This window comes from Manis pentadactyla, chromosome 9, assembly GCF_030020395.1.
Source record: "Manis pentadactyla isolate mManPen7 chromosome 9, mManPen7.hap1, whole genome shotgun sequence".
In the NCBI taxonomy this organism is placed as follows: Eukaryota; Metazoa; Chordata; class Mammalia; order Pholidota; family Manidae; genus Manis; species Manis pentadactyla.
Window position 1 is genome coordinate 12905637 of NC_080027.1, and position 16218 is coordinate 12921854.

The 16218-nt window shown below is 59.3% G+C and overlaps 1 protein-coding gene across 8 annotated transcripts in view; it reads left to right on the top strand.

The window, feature by feature from the left end:
* The window catches only part of LTBP3 (latent transforming growth factor beta binding protein 3), a 17516-nt gene continuing 1298 nt past the window's right edge, over positions 1-16218 (top strand). The window contains exons 1-24 of one of the 8 annotated variants that reach the window (XM_036928875.2): positions 1-735; positions 3728-4057; positions 4208-4410; positions 4593-4698; positions 4904-4996; positions 5170-5292; positions 5774-5932; positions 6018-6203; positions 6750-6766; positions 6843-6915; positions 7089-7187; positions 8986-9111; positions 9197-9328; positions 9451-9579; positions 9807-9929; positions 10142-10264; positions 13068-13190; positions 13432-13551; positions 14398-14526; positions 14806-14973; positions 15160-15243; positions 15509-15637; positions 15739-15876; positions 15970-16110. In XM_036928875.2, coding sequence (XP_036784770.2) covers positions 414-735; positions 3728-4057; positions 4208-4410; positions 4593-4698; positions 4904-4996; positions 5170-5292; positions 5774-5932; positions 6018-6203; positions 6750-6766; positions 6843-6915; positions 7089-7187; positions 8986-9111; positions 9197-9328; positions 9451-9579; positions 9807-9929; positions 10142-10264; positions 13068-13190; positions 13432-13551; positions 14398-14526; positions 14806-14973; positions 15160-15243; positions 15509-15637; positions 15739-15876; positions 15970-16110 — 3376 coding nt within the window. In that variant the 5' untranslated portion in view covers positions 1-413. The remainder of the gene's footprint in view (positions 736-3727; positions 4058-4207; positions 4411-4592; positions 4699-4903; positions 4997-5169; positions 5293-5773; positions 5933-6017; positions 6204-6749; positions 6767-6842; positions 6916-7088; positions 7188-8985; positions 9112-9196; positions 9329-9450; positions 9580-9806; positions 9930-10141; positions 10265-13067; positions 13191-13431; positions 13552-14397; positions 14527-14805; positions 14974-15159; positions 15244-15508; positions 15638-15738; positions 15877-15969; positions 16111-16218) is intronic. The other 7 variants (XM_036928882.2, XM_036928917.2, XM_036928908.2 and 4 more) reach the window with 7 other exon arrangements.

Sequence of the window (16218 nt, forward strand, 5' to 3'; positions counted from 1 at the left end):
CGCCCCGCGCGCTCCCTGCTTCCCGGCGCCCGCGGGAGCCCAGCCCGGCCGGGGGAGGCGCGGAGCGGGCCGGCCGCCCGGCCTCCCTCTGCCCTCGCTCCTCCTCTCCGCCTCAGCTCGCTCCGGCCGCCCCGCGCCGGCCGCAGTCTGGGGCTCTCGCAGGCCCCCGGCCCGGCTCGTGGCTGGGCTCCCGCCCGGGACTGGGGCAGTTTCTGGGCTCCCCGCAGTCCAGCCTCCATCTCTGCCTCGCGCTGGGCCCCCAACCGCGCCTGCTGTCCCTCCCAGCGCGCTTCCTCCGTTCCTGTCCCTCGCCGCCCTCCCCACGCCTCTCCCGGGCCCGCGGCTTGCTACCCGCCGCGGGCGCCGGGACCGTAGCCCCCGCCCGGCCTCGCTCCCGGGTCCTGCGGCCGCGGATGCCCGGGCCCCGTGGGGCTGCAGGCGGCCGGGGCCCTGAGATGCGCGGGGCGGGGGCGGGGGCGGCGGGGCTGCTGGCGCTGCTTGTGCTGCTGGGCCCGGGCGGCCGGGCCGAGGGGGGGCCTGCGGGCGAGCGGGGCGCCGGCGGGGGCGGGGCGCTGGCCCGCGAGCGCTTCAAGGTGGTCTTTGCGCCAGTGATCTGCAAGCGGACCTGCCTCAAGGGCCAGTGCCGGGACAGCTGTCAGCAGGGCTCCAACATGACGCTCATCGGAGAGAACGGCCACAGCACCGACACGCTCACGGGCTCCGGCTTCCGCGTGGGTGAGGGCCGGGGGCACGGGTGGGGGGCGTGGGGACGGAGGTACCTGGGCGAGTGCGGGATACATGGCAGAGTGGGGCATATGACACTGGGGCCAGGGGTACGGAGAGCGGAGCTCTGGAGGCCTTGGGGCCTCGGGGCCTTCAGGGGGCTTGGGAGGCTGGAGTCCTGGGGCCCGAAGCCAAAGGGCTGCAGGGACCCTGGACTGCACAGCTTCGGGTCGGGGCTGAGGCCTAAGGCCTGGTGTAATGCTGGGGTCCCGGATGACACGGGTCTCTAGGAAGGTGCTGGGTCCTGAAAGGGAGGCAGGGTGAACACACAGGGCTTTTGAGGGATATGGCCTGGGGGCAGGAGGTCTCAGAGAAGGGGTAAATGTTTACCAAAAAAACAGACTTGCTGGAATAAATAGGAAAAGTCTTTAAAAACTGTCTAAATTAGGGCCTGCTGAGGTAGACACCTGCCTTCTCTGGGAGGTGGAGCTAAGGGCTGGGGCTTAGGGGGTTAGTCACTGGCAAGGTCTTGGGAGGGAGGAGGGCTGAGGCCTGACAAGTGGGGTGCAGGCCTAGGGGTAGGGGCTGGTTTGGGTCGCCAGTCCCTTCTTTTCCTGATACCCCATCTGTGCCTCCCCCATAAGCTCTCAAGAGCTCTGCCTCAGAGACCCTCAGAGTCTCCCACCAGCAAGCCCTTATGGCGCCCCAGTTCTTCCTGGAGCCCACCCCTTCTTCAGCAGCTTGTCAAAGGGCCAGGCCAGGGCTTAGCTTTCCTTCCCCAGGGCCCTGTGGACCAGGCTTGGGAGGTGTCCCAGCAGTAATTACCCTCCCGGACAGGGTAATTAGGCCGGGGTCAGGAAGGCACCAGCCAAACAGCCCCTCGTACACATTCGTCCACGCGCATGCCCACTCAGCCAAGGAACCCCAGCAATGCAGTTCACCATGCTCACGGGGTGTGTGTACGATGGCACACGGGCGTGTGCATGAGCTCTGGAATGGCACACTTTGATTAGTTGAATTTCTTTGTGTTGTTGTGTTGGGTGTGTGTCTCCAGGCACTCTGGGAATGTTTACGTGAACCTGTGATGGTGTCAGAATGAGTCTGTGTGTGTTTGTGCATGATGAGATGACTGTGTGTGAGTGTATGTGGACCCTGCCTCCCAGGCCCCTGGCCATCCTGCCCAGGCTGCTGTCTCCATCCGTGCTGCCCACAACCCCCAGGCTTGGCGCCCAGGCCACAGTGGGCGGGTGTCACTGGGAGGTCACCCTCACCACTATGGGTGACTCACTGGAGGCAGGAAAGAGAGGATCCTGCCTCCCCCAGCCCAGGACACACCCCTTCTGCCCTGAGAGTCCTGGCCCCAAGAGGCTGGGCAGGATGTGCTGGGCTGGCCTGCCCTTAGCAGAGCCCTGATGGCCATGGGTGTGGGCTGTCCCTCTGAGGCCCTGCAGGTGTCCGGGGGAGTGAGGGCAGCCCTGGGGCAGGCAGGAGAGGAACTGGGACCGGGCATAAGCTCAGGGTCCCAAGCCTGGATGTCAAATGTGTGTGTGACAGACCAAAGTCCCATCCTCCCACCCAGTTGCTCCATTCATTCCCCCTGAACCTGGGACCCAGAGCTGAAGCAGACCCAGACCTGCCCTCCAAAGCACCCTTTATGTGCGGAAGACAGACATGAAAGTAACCAAAGCAAGTGCCAGGCAGAGCTGGGGCAGAGTGATAACTCAGGAGAGGAAATGAGACAGGTGGGATAAGAGGAAAGGCCCCCTTTGTGGGGGGAAAGACGGCTGGAAGGATAAAGTTTAAATATGTAGATGGGGGACAGGACTCTGAAGTGGAGGGAATGGCATGAATAAAGCCATAGAGGCCTAAGACATGGCATGTTGGTAGGAGCAGGGGGATGAGTCCTGGGACGTGGGGTGCACAAGGAAAGGGGGGATGGGCCGAAAGAAGGTTCATTCTGGGCTATGGACAGCCTTAAATGTCTAGGCAAGGATGCAAATAGTGACCAGTGGTGTGACTATGCCAGGGCTTTGCCTGAGGCCAGTTTCTCTGGGGGTGCTGGGGTGTGGACAGGCAGGAGAGAGGGAGGAAGCCAGGGGGCAAGGCCTGGGGCAAGAGAAGGGCAAAGAGCCTGGGGAAGAGGGGAGAAGGATTCCTGAGACAGTACAGAGGCCAGAACTGGGTGGGGTGGGAGGAGGAGAGATGGAGCCTTGGGGCTCAGTTATGAGTGACTGGGGCAGGCAGGAGTTCCCCACTATGCTCCACGGTCACAGGAGGTTGGGGGTCAGGATGCTGACCTCTGACAGTGTCCCCTGGGAGGAGGTGTGCAAGAGAGTCCCTGAGAAGTGCAGCTAAAGCATGGGCTTCATTGGCAGTCGTAAGGTGAGGGCCCTGGGACGGGGCAGAGGGAGAGAGAGAGCCAGAGAGGGCGGAGGCCTGCATCTGGGGGAGCATTAGAAGGGGAGGCAGGGCCAGAGCGAGATCACATTCCCAGGGGAGGCAGAGGGGAGGCCAGAGGAGGAAAAGGCCATCGTCGTTATCATCATCAAACACCCTCTGTGTACCAGGCACTGTGCCAAGCATTTGTACAGGCATTTTCTTATTTAATAGACACAACATCCCTACACATGAGGACACTGAGGCTCAGGGAAGGAAAATAAGTCGCTCAGAGCCACACAACTAGCTCATAACCTCCTAGCTGGGATTTAAGCCCAGGACTTAAGAATCCAGAAGCCAACACGGACAGAAAGATCTTGGGGGACCTAAGGGGCAGTGTGTGTGTGTGTGTGTGTGTGTGTGTGTGTGTGTGTGTGTGTGTGTGTGTGTGTGTGTGTGTGTGTGTGTGTGTGTGATGTGTCACAAACCCAGCTGCCCAAGGAGGGCAGAGCCACCGGGCAGCAAGGAAGCGGGAGGAGGGAGGTTAGGACAGGACGTGGTTGAGGGACTGGGCCTGCAGGCTGGGAGTGGGGGTCCTCCCGGGCCCTGATCAGCCTCCCCTCCCCAGTGGTGTGCCCTCTGCCCTGCATGAATGGTGGCCAGTGCTCCTCCCGAAACCAGTGCCTGTGTCCCCCGGACTTCACGGGTCGCTTCTGCCAGGTGCCCACCGTTGGAGGCGGCGGGGGCACCGGTGGCTCAGGCCCTGGGATGGGCCGGGCCGGAACCCTGTCCACAGGCGCGTTGCCGCCCCTGGCTCCGGAGAGCGAGTCTGTGGCCAGCAAGCACGCCATCTACGCGGTCCAGGTGATCGCCGATCCGTCCGGGCCTGGGGAGGGGCCCCCTGCACAGCACGCAGCCTTCCTGGTGCCCCTCGGGCCAGGACAGATCTCAGCGGAAGGTACTGGGTGACGGACGGGCGCACCGGGGAAGACCAAAGTGGGCAGTCACTAGGGTGGGGGGACCCGCGCGGAGGCCAGCCCTGGAGGAGCTCTGCACCACAACCCTCCGCTCAGGGCAGCCCTGAGGCCACCGTGCCCCCGCCCCCCAGTCCAGGCCCCGCCCCCCGTGGTGAACGTGCGCGTCCACCACCCACCCGAGGCCTCGGTCCAAGTGCACCGCATCGAGGGTCCAAATGCCGAGGGCCCAGCCTCTTCCCAGCACCTGCTGCCGCACCCGAAGCCCCAGCACCCCAGGCCACCCACTCAGAAGCCCCTGGGCCGCTGCTTCCAGGACACGCTGCCCAAGCAGCCTGTGAGTGACTCCACAGTCCCGGCTGGACTGGCCCTTCAGTCTCAAGGCTGCCCTGTCCCAGTTTACAAGGATTGCACAAAATGGGTTGGCAGGCCAAGGGTAGGGGGAAAGGATCTCAGGAGGGAGGGAGGCAGGATGGGGACTGGACGCCCTGTGACCCCTGTCCATGCTCCTCCCGCTAGTGTGGCAGCAATCCCCTCCCTGGTCTCACCAAGCAGGAAGACTGCTGTGGGAGCATCGGCACCGCCTGGGGCCAAAGCAAGTGCCACAAGTGCCCCCAGCTGCAGTGTGAGTGCCTGGGCTTAGGGGGATACCCAACTGCTGCAGGGTGGACCCCCCACCCCCGACCCCAGCAGTGGGTGTGCCCAGCCAGTGCAGCCCGAGCCTCTCACTGACCACCAGATTCCCCTTAGCATTCCACTCTGCCCCTCCACAGTGCTCTCCCTGCAGGACCCCCAGTCTCCTCCCCTGCCACACTCCCCTCTTTCTGCAGACACAGGGGTGCAGAAGCCAGGGCCTGTGCGAGGGGAGGTGGGCGCTGATTGCCCCCAGGGCTACAAGAGACTCAACAGCACCCATTGCCAGGGTATGGCCACTCAGGAGATTCTGTGGGCTGGAGCGGCAGGTCGGTTGTCATGGGAATGTCCCAGGGTGGGTGAGGGAGGAGGCAGGGCTTAAGCTGGACCCTGAGGTTCTTGGAAAAACTTGCTGTCACTCTATGGCCTCAGACTAGAGGGACCAAACTCCCACTTACCACAGATATCAACGAGTGTGCGATGCCGGGCGTGTGTCGCCATGGTGACTGCCTCAACAACCCTGGCTCCTATCGCTGCATCTGCCCACCTGGCCACAGCTTGGGTCCTTCTCGCACACAATGCATTGGTGAGCCTGCAGGGTTCAGGGCCCTGGGAGGTCACAAGGTATGGGAAGGAGTGGTAAGGCTCCAAGCAGCAAGAATCAGAGGTCGTAGAGGTCAGAGTGGGGTCAAGTGTTGACTGCAAGAGGAGCAAGGCCCAGAGCACATAGGATCAGGGGCCAATGGGGTCAGGAGTGACATGAGACCTGGGGAAACAGGTCAGATGGGGTCAAGAGCTATATAGGGGCTATATAATGGGAAGGAGGGATAAAGTCTAGAGCAGCTAGAATCAGGGGTCAATGGGGTCAGTGGTCACAGAGGTTTCAGGGGTCACATGAGGCCAGAGAGAGATTCAGGGGTCACATGAATTCAGGGTCATATGGGATCAGGGGCCACATGAGGATCAAGGGTTGTCTGGGCAAGAAAAGCAAAGTTTGGAGCTGCTGGAAAAAGGGACATGGGCAGTGTTCAGGCCCAGATGCCCATGCCTGCCACTGACCCCTGCAGCAGACAAGCCAGAGGAGAAGAGCCTGTGTTTCCGCCTGGTGAGTCCTGAGCACCAGTGTCAGCACCCACTGACCACACGCCTCACCCGTCAGCTCTGTTGCTGCAGTGTCGGCAAGGCCTGGGGTGCGAGGTGCCAGCGCTGCCCGGCTGATGGCACCGGTGAGCCTGGGGCATGTGGGGCTAAAGGCTGTGTATGTGCCTGTCCAGAAAGCATTCACTTCCTTACCTCTTACTCTGGCCACAGCTGCCTTCAAGGAGATCTGTCCAGCTGGGAAGGGGTACCACATCCTCACGTCCCACCAGACGCTCACCATTCAGGGAGAAAGTGACTTTTCCCTTTTCCTGCACCCTGATGGGCCACCCAAGCCCCAGCAGCAACCTGAGAGCCCCAGCCGGGCTCCACCACCTGAGGACGCAGAGGAAGAGAGAGGTCTGGCCTGACCCCTTCTGTTCCCTAACAGATGCTAAACCCCTAGACCTGGCTCCTTCATCCCTGATGCGCAGATGTGGCCTCAGAGTCTAATGCCTACCTCCTAATCGCTGACCTATCCACCGACCCCCAGAACTGACCTTCCTGTCCCTAACAAAGGTTGTAACCCCAGGATTTAACCCCTGCTTGACAGGATCTGACCATACACTGACCCTGGAACCACTTTGATTTCCAGACCAGTGCACTGATCCAGCCCAAATTCTGTCCCTAGATCAGATCCTCTCACCCAGAGATCTGGTCCAGCTTCAACCTCCTAAGCTTTGTTCTTTAACCCAAGGACCTTGACCAACCATTGCTCCCCCTACCTGTTCCCCTGACCCAGGATGCAAACACTCCTTGTTCCCCAGGATCTAACCTTTGACACTTGACCCAGAGACATGATTGTTGAACTCTCAGAGACACTAACCAGAAATACCCAACTACCTGTCCAGACTTGACTCCCTTCTCCCATCCAACACTTAATGGCTCCATCTTTTTTCCGTTTAGGGGTGAGCACCGGCTCAGTGAGTATGAGGCCCCAGGCAGGAAGGGTGGGGAGGTGAAGGAGACACAGAGGGTTCATGTTACTGTCACCCACAGTCAGTGATAGAGGAGCAGTCAGCACAGCAGAGCCACCCGACTGCCACCACGTCTCCTGCCCGACCATACCCTGGTGAGCTGGACGCTGCGGGGACCAGTCCTGAAGGGCTGTCACTGACCGGGGGAGTTGACAGCCTTGGCACCAGGGGGCGGCGAAGCGGGGAGGTAGCGGGGAGGTGAAGTCCGCCAGAAGGGTGGCTCTCCCAGCCTCCTCACGCCCTGACCGGTGTGAGCTGCTACCTGCAGAGCTGATCTCCCGGCCCTCGCCGCCCACCATGCGCTGGTTCTTGCCAGATTTGCCTCCGTCCCGCAGCGCGGTGGAGATTGCCCCTACTCAGGTCACAGGTAAGACCCACCCTCTTGGCCACGCCCTAGTTTAGTTCTACTCCTCCCCTACTCCCCTCTAATCATTCCGGAGAACTAACGCTTGTCTAGGGCTTACGTGTGTGCCATGTTGGCCTGGGCGCTGGGGAATCCTCGTGCTCAGCAGAGACGCCCCTTGCCCCTCACATGATCCTGGTATTATGGTGGTCAGCACAGTTTGAAGGCATTTTTTCATTCACTCAACAAATATTTATGGAGCACCTACTATGTGCCAGGCACTTTTTAAGTGCTGGCACTTAAAATAGACAAAAACTCCCTGTCCTTGCAGAGTAGACAGACAACAAACAGACCAATGAGTAAATATCTACTATGTTTCATTAAAAAAATAAATCAGAGAAGAAGGAAGTAAGTCTGGGGGTTGTGATAATATGTAGTGTGGTGATGAGAGGAGGGCGTTTTCTGAGCAGGGCTTTAAAGAGTGTTAGAAATTGTGGAGAAATGGGAGGGAATGGGTGTGCAGGTTGCGGAAACGGACATTCCAGGTTAAGTTTGGGCAAAGACATGAGAAGATGAAACACTGGTGGAGGAGAGGAAAACCACACAACAGATCAGTGTTTCCGAAGCAAGGGAAGCAGATGCATGGAGCCTTCGTAAGAGGCTTGGCTTTGATCCCAAAGGCTGTGGGAAGTGTCTGCAGGGTGTAGGGTATCATACTAGCTGCTGGATGTGCCTGAGCACTCACCTTGTGCCAGGCACTGCCTGAAAGGTTTTATGTACTAAACACTGTTAAACCTTCTCATACCCTTTGAAGTGGCACACAGTTAGCCTCATTTTCCAGATGAGAAAACGAGGCTCAGAGAGGTTAGGTAATTTGCACCAGCTCCCACAGCTGAGCCAGATTCAAGCTCAACGTGTGTGTGGACTCCAAAGCCACAAGGGAGCACCGGCCTAATAAAAACCCAGAGGCTAGATGAGTTCCGGGCTGAGAAAGCAGTTGCCCTGCAGGCTTGCATAGGCTAGGAAAACTCACTGACAGCCTGAGGGCTGTGGAAATGTGGAGGAAGAGGTACCTGAGGAGGCTTCTCAGAGGAGTGGGTGTTTAAACATGTCTATGGACAGGCACTCTAGGCAAAGAGAAAGCTTGCACATGCCCACTGGCCGGGTGTGTTTGGGATGGGGCAGAGTTCAGCATCAGGCCTGTGCTGCATGGGGTGGAGGACAGAGGAGGGACCAAAAGGAGGGAGAGGTAGGAGGCAGGGAGTCCTGGAATGACTGGTGACAAAGACAGGGGTGGGGAGTGATTCCTGGATCTGACCACCACTGCACAAGTATGGGGCAAGCCAGATTCCCAGGAAACCAGCTCCTGCCTGCCTTGGGAGGAAGAAGAAATCAGCCATTGTGCAGTGGGGGGCCCTCGTCCCTGGGCTAGAGGATAATGGTGTGACCGCTGAGAAGGTGGTCTCAGAGCCCCATGGGTTGGATGCCTGGGATTGGGATGCATGAGGGGATGTGGTGGGGGCTGGGGTGACTGAGACAGAGTATGGTGAATGGGATAGAAGTATCAAGGGTCCTGGAGTTGAGGAAGGGATGTCAGGGAGGTGGGGTCACTGGGGCTATCTGCATTGTGACCTCGGGGTTATCTGGAATGAAGGGGTAGGAAATTCTAGGCTGGAATTTGGGTGTATAGGGACCTGAGGTCATTGTGGGACCAGGCTCAGGTAGCCGGGTCATTAGGAATGGGGGCATGTAGGTCTGCCCTGGGGACGTGGCAGAGCGTGAGTGCTCGCTGCTCGGCCCCCAACCTGGCCGCTGCTCGCAGAGACAGACGAGTGCCGACTGAACCAGAACATCTGTGGCCACGGAGAGTGCGTTCCGGGCCCCTCGGACTACTCCTGCCACTGCAACCCGGGCTACCGGTCGCACCCGCAGCACCGCTACTGCGTGGGTGAGCGCGGGCGGGAGGGCGGCCCGGGGGCGGCCGTGGCTCCCGACATCCCTTTGACATCTCCTCGCCCGCGGGTCCTTCTCAGACGTGAACGAGTGCGAGGCGGAGCCGTGCGGCGCCGGGAGGGGCATCTGCATGAACACCGGCGGCTCCTACAACTGCCACTGCAACCGCGGCTACCGCCTGCACGTGGGCGCCGGGGGGCGCTCGTGTGCGGGTGAGCGCGGCCGGGGCCGGGCGGCGCTGGGGCCGGGAGCATGCGGGGATCTTCTCCGGGCCGCCGGGTAATCCCCTCCGCCGCCCCTTGCTCTCCCTCGCGCCCCAATCCCTCCCGCTCAGACCTGAACGAGTGTGCCAAGCCCCACCTGTGCGGCGACGGCGGCTTCTGCATCAACTTTCCGGGTCACTACAAGTGCAACTGCTACCCGGGCTACCGGCTCAAAGCCTCCCGACCGCCCGTGTGTGAAGGTGGGGAGACAGACTGACAGGGGGCGATCTTTAGCGGCCCTTCGACCTGGGGGCGGGGGTCGGACTCCTGTCTGCCCAGCTCTGGGCCTCTCAGAGTTTGGGGTCCTGGGGCCCAGAGGGCTCGGTTCCTCTTGTTCTGTCACGGAGGGAGGCCCTGACACGCACCCTGAGCACGTGGTCGGCCACTTGTCCCCAAACGGATCCTCCTCCTTCTCCCTCCCGCGCAGACATCGATGAGTGCCGAGACCCTAGCTCCTGCCCGGACGGCAAATGCGAGAACAAACCCGGGAGCTTCAAGTGCATTGCCTGTCAGCCCGGCTACCGCAGTCAGGGGGGCGGACCCTGCCGCGGTGAGGGCGGGGCCTGGGTTCCGGATACGGTAGAGGGCGGGGCTTCGAAGCAAACCCGAGTGGGGCGAGGCTCGTGGTGATTGGGGCCGTTTTGAGGGCAGGGCCTCTGGGGTCTAGGGCCTCACCCGGGTCCCCGGAGGAGGAGGGGCCCCCACCCTGGCACAGTGCACCGTCCAGTTGGACGGAGTCCGAGGCGAACTTCTCCGTCGCAGACGTGAACGAGTGCGCCGAGGGCAGCCCCTGCTCGCCTGGCTGGTGCGAGAACCTCCCAGGCTCCTTTCGCTGCACGTGCGCCCAGGGCTATGCGCCAGCGCCCGACGGCCGCAGTTGCCTGGGTGAGCCCCAGCCCTCCCTTGCTATGCTACCCGCCACCTACTCACGCACCAAAGCTGGGGACTGGGTCACCCCATCTGTCAGACGGCTGGGTAGGAAGTAGCTAATTCACCCCGCCAGTTCACTGATCCATTCACTCATTTTCTTAGCAAACCTGGCCAAGGAAGGTGCCACCAGAATTTCTAAGCAGGAATTGTCTTAGGGGGCAAGGTTTGAAGCTGTGTTTGCAAAGCACATTACTTAAATTTGAAGAAACAAGAAAAGATATAAAAGAATGGGGAGGGGGACAGCATTAGTAAATCCCCTGCACAAATGTTTATAATGCACCAAGAGATGGGATCAGGGTCTGGGATTTGGAGAAACCTGGGAACATTGGGCACAGACTGTAGGGTGCAGGGCTGTAGGCCTGGATGGAGTTTGGGTGCTTCCTGGAAATACCATCAGAGTTGGGAGGAGGTGAGGCCTAATTTGTCCTGAAGGATCAATAGGAATTAGCCAAGCAAAGAAAAGTGAGAGGGAACAGCATGCCAGGCAGAGGACTCAGCCCTGAGAGACTGAGCGAGGAAAAAGAGCACGGAGTGGGCAGGGCACTGTAAGGTTATAAACAGGAGCTGGGGCCTGTTTATAGGCCTGTTTATATGCAGGCTGCTGAAGAGCTGCTCCCCTTCCACAGAGGGCCTCTGAAGCCCTGCCTAGGGCTTATTCTGAGGGTGTTAGGAGGCACCTGAAGCATTTTAAAGGGTAGAGTGACAAGATTCACCATTTGCTTTGGAAAGTTCCCTGTGATGCCCAGTGTGGAGAGTGGCTGGAGTTCTGATGGAGTGACTCAGGACAGAGACAGTGGTGGACATAATGAGTGTAGTCACCTTAGGATGATCATGAGATGATGTGATAGAAATATTAGAGCAGATTCCTCGGCTTGTTAACTGTCCAGGGGAGGGAGAGAGGGAATGAATGCCCCCCTACACACACCCGTTTCAGGTTTGGGTGACTCAGTGGGTGGAGCCACTCACTGGGATACGATCCCCAGGGGTGGGATGTGTTTGAGAATGAAGACACTGAATTTCATGTTGGACAGGTTGAATGGGTGGTCCCTGTGGGCCTCTCTGCTGGGGATGCCGGGAGAGAGTGTGTCACAGGGACTGGAAGCCTTGGGCCAGACACTCCACCTGGAACTGTGGACTGTGGGGACTGTGGAGCCTTGGGTGCACCTGCTCAGCCAAAGAGGGCAGGTCCAGTGAGGGGAGCCTCGGCAGAGCCTTGTGGACACTGCCAAAAGGGCAGAAGGCAGGGGAATAGGAGGAGAGGTGGTGGGAGGGCCTGGGAGGACCACCTGAGAAGCCAGGGCGGGGAGGCTTCCGGGGAAGAGCAGAAGGAGCTCAATGCAATGGAGAGGTTCTTATAAAATCAGAACTAACTGGTGAGGTGAGAAAGAATGTCCCCAGTGGCCTTGACAGGGTGGCTTCTGTGGGCTGATGGGAAGCCAGGAGATGCAGGCAGCACTTGAAGAGGAGCAAAGTCTGGGGTCTGGGGCTGTGGGCAGAGGAGGAGATGCCAGGAGAGTAGGCATGGGGATGACAAGGACAGCTGGGAGAGAGGCCATGGGCAGGAGAAGGGGTACCGCTTGCTCTCACAGGAGGCAAGAGGGGTATGGATATAGAGAGTGGTTTTCAGGAGGTTAAAGGAGATTACCCTTAATTCACTAAGTAAATACTGACCAGCCTGAGTTGAGTTGAGGACTTAAGAGAACAGTGGAGGTTTGGAATTGCTCAGGGGCATGGGAGCGGCCTAGGGACTTCCCAGGAGTCAGGGTTTAAGATCTAGCCACGCTGAGGATCCGGCTGGGCAAGAAGCCAGAGGAAGTGGCTGTGGCCCAGTGTGCTAAGCTTGGCGAATACTGCAGGCCCACCCAGCACCCAGGATCCTGAAGCCAAGAGGCAGGCATGGCTCTGACTGCCAGACCAGTGCAGAGCCAGGAGCAGTATTTGTGGGCCCTTGCAAGAGCAGCTGGGGGAGCTGGGAGAGAGGCAGTGGGAAAGCAGCAGCATCGGAGATGCCCAAGGTGGGGCAGATCCCAGCCCTTGTCCCCAAAATGAATGGCTGGCACTGAGGTGAAGGTCACAGAAACTGAAGGATCAAGGGTGTAAGGTCAAAGGCTGGGCCTGGCTGTCAACATGGATGCTGTAAACTCCTAGAACAGGAAGACAGAAGGAGAGGGCCTAGGAAGCTGGGTGCTGACAGCAGTAGAGAAGGTAGACGCAAGAGTAGGGGCCAAGTGCACCTCAGAGGAAGAGCAGGGTTTGGAAGGGGGCAGGGGTGTGGGCCATGATCAGCTTCCATCAGAAAGAACTGCAGAGAAGCAGACTCTCAGGGGAGAGCCAAGTTCCTTTACTGCACAAACAGAAGAAATTATTCTGTGAGAAGGACAAAACTATGGGGGAGCTCATGTGGGAAGGAAGGGAGCCATGTAGGAGAAAAGGGTGAGAACCAAAGTGGGAGCAGCTGGGGCAAGGAAGCCCAGGGCAGGGCAGGAGAGGCTGGCAGAGGGCACCTTTTGTCTGGGGAGGATGGATGAAGGATGAGGAGACCCAAGCTGTTTGGAATCAGACACGGCCAGGGTACCTGGCAGCACGTGGCCTGGTTACCATGTGTGGTATGCACGTGGGAGTAGGGTGAGGTTCCCATGATTCTCTCAAGTTCCACTGGCCTCAGCTCCAGTGCTCCAGGCCATGGGCAGCCGTGAGAGAAGGGTAGAAGCCTGAGACCACCCCACCCTGGCCCTCTGACACCCCCTGTGCCCTGCAGATGTGGATGAGTGTGAGGCCGGGGACATGTGTGACAATGGCATCTGCACCAACACACCAGGCTCCTTCCAGTGTCAGTGCCTCTCTGGTTACCATCTGTCAAGGGACCGGACCCACTGCAAGGGTGAGGAGGCCTAGAGCTGGGGGGATGACCTATTCCTTGACCCCAGGACCTCCACTGCCCAGGCCTCCGGTCCAGAGGCTGCCTGTAAACAAGCCAGGCACTCCTATGAACAGCCCCCATCCAGACCCCAGATGGGGCATGGGGTGTAGGTTGGTCACAGGGTTCAATGGGGAATCTGCAGCCTCAGGCTATGTGCGTGGGGTCAGACCCTGAGATTCTCCACCTCTTTGATGTCTTACAGACATTGATGAGTGTGACTTCCCTGCAGCCTGTATTGGGGGTGACTGCATCAACACCAATGGCTCTTACCGATGTCTCTGTCCCCAGGGGCATCGGCTGGTAGGCGGCAGGAAGTGCCAAGGTATGAGGGGACTGGCTGGGAGCTTCTGAGGAGGAATGGCAAGGAGCGGTAATCTCCTAGACACATTGTTGATCTGTCTGACTTTCCAGCCAGCCAGCCACTCAGCCTTCCACTCTCACCGAAAATAATAGTAACTGTAATAGTGGCAGTAATCACGTAGTGCTTACTACACGCCAGCTCACCCATAACATGCATTTCATCCAACAAGAGTTTACTGAGTACCTACTATTTGCCAGGCTTTGTCCTATGTACTAGGTATGGAGCAATGACCCAGGTTTCCCGGCTAGGTGAAGCTGACATGTGAATTGATTCTTAGGTTTCAGGGTGCTGAGTGTGAAAAGAGGTCTGGACTAGTGAATAATTGTAACAGAGAGGTGACAGATGAATTGGAACTTGAAGCATAAATAGGTTCTCTAAGCAGAGAAAATTATGGTATTCCAGGCCCAAAGAATGGCATTTGCAAAGCACAAAGATCTGGAAGAAGCTAGTTATGTTTTCAGGGGAGAATAGACACTTGTGCCCAAAACACAGAATTGAGGGTGCTGGTGGTTTAGAATATAAAATGGTGAGACTTACACACTGAAAGTCTTCAATGCCCATCTGAGAATTAGGACTTCATTCTGATATCAGTGGGAACCATTGAAGGTTTTATGAAAAATAATGCAATGAATGTGCACATATCTGTCCACATGCACAGACATGAGTGGACTTTGTATTGTGTGTATTTTGAAATCAAAGTGGAAATTCAGGTTCTGGACTTATGTGAGGGCCTTTGGGTGCACCTCCAGGGAAAGAGGGCTGGCTTCCTTCTGAGCTACTCTTCCTGTTTCGCCTCACTCCCTGCAGACATAGATGAGTGCAGCCAGGACCCAGGTCTGTGCCTCCCCCACGGGGCCTGCAAGAACCTGCAGGGCTCCTACATTTGTGTCTGTGATGAGGGCTTCACACCCACCCAGGACAAGCATGGCTGTGAGGGTGAGTGCCCTCCCTGCGCCCTCAGTCTAGACAACTCCCTAGAGCTGCAGCCGAGGTTCTGAGATGTACCCTGGTCCCACCCTCTGGAGTTTGGGAAACAGAAGGAAATCCCTGTTTCCTGGGAGAGTTCAGTGCGGCCAGACCTCACAGAAAGGCCCTGAATGTCACTTTGAGGATAGAGGTTGGCTCTCACAGGGCGGCTGAGGGGAGCCAGGGAATGTGGGGGAATGTGGACAAAGACAGACTGCAGGATCTTGAGCTGCCCTCCCCTGTCCTCAGAGGTGGAGCAGCCCCACCACAAGAAGGAATGCTACCTTAACTTCGATGACACGGTGTTCTGCGACAGTGTACTGGCCACCAATGTCACCCAGCAGGAATGCTGTTGCTCGCTAGGGGCTGGCTGGGGAGACCACTGCGAGATCTATCCTTGCCCAGTCTACAGCTCAGGTCAGGAGCCAGGCAGGTTCTTTGCCTTCCCAGAACCTGCTTCTTCGTTGGGAATGGGACTGGGTGAAATGGCGCCTCCCTGGGCAGGTGGGAAATGAGGCCTAGAGCTCTGGCCTGAGGCGATGGCCAGCATGTAAGCGCGCAACCTTGCCTCTTTCCTTCCCTACGGCCGTTCTCTCTCCGCAGCTGAGTTCCACAGCCTCTGCCCGGACGGGAAGGGCTACACCCAAGACAACAACATTGTCAACTACGGCATCCCAGCCCACCGCGGTAAGCCCCGACACGGCTCCGCCCACCGAGTTTGGGCCGCCCCGATCCCGTCCGCGCTTGCCGAGTCTGCGGCGGACCCTGGGATAAGCCCCGCCCACACCCTCGTTGTCTGCCCCGCCCCTATCGCTCTAAAGCTGGCGTCCGGAAAAGCCTGCCTCAGTGGGTTCCGCTCCGGCGGCAAGCCCCGCCCACACCCCCAAGGCTGTGGGCCCGAGTGGCTTCGCAGGTGGAGGACACTGGGCACCCACGGCTTGTCCCTCCGCAGACATCGACGAGTGCATATTGTTCGGGGCGGAGATCTGCAAGGAGGGCAAGTGCGTGAATACACAGCCTGGCTACGAGTGCTATTGCAAGCAAGGCTTCTACTACGACGGGAACCTGCTGGAGTGCGTGGGTGAGTGTAGCCAGCCCGTGGCGTGGGAAAGCGGCCGGGAGACACGCCCAACCACCCGACTCCGGGCCGGTTCCTACCACTCGCGCTTTTCCGTCCCGCAGACGTGGACGAGTGCTTAGACGAATCCAATTGCCGGAACGGGGTGTGTGAGAACACGCGCGGCGGCTACCGCTGCGCCTGCACGCCCCCAGCCGAGTACAGCCCGGCGCAGCGCCAGTGTCTGAGCCCGGAGGAGATGGGTGAGGCCCGGGCCTGCGGCTGGGGAAACAAGGAGGGCGGGAGCCCAGCCAAGTGGTGACCGCCACCCACACCCACCCCCCCGCTGCCCGTAGACGTGGACGAGTGTCAGGACCCGGCAGCCTGCCGACCTGGCCGCTGCGTCAACCTGCCGGGCTCGTACCGCTGCGAGTGCCGCCAGCCCTGGTTGCCTGGGCCCTCTGGCCGCGACTGCCAGCTCCCCGAGAACCCAGCCGGTGAGGACGAGGGCTGTCCTGCCCTGACTGCACGGCCCAGTCAGCTACGTGGAGTCCCGGGGACGTGGCCCCTGAAGCGGGGACGGGTAGTCCCTGTTTCGGGCTCCT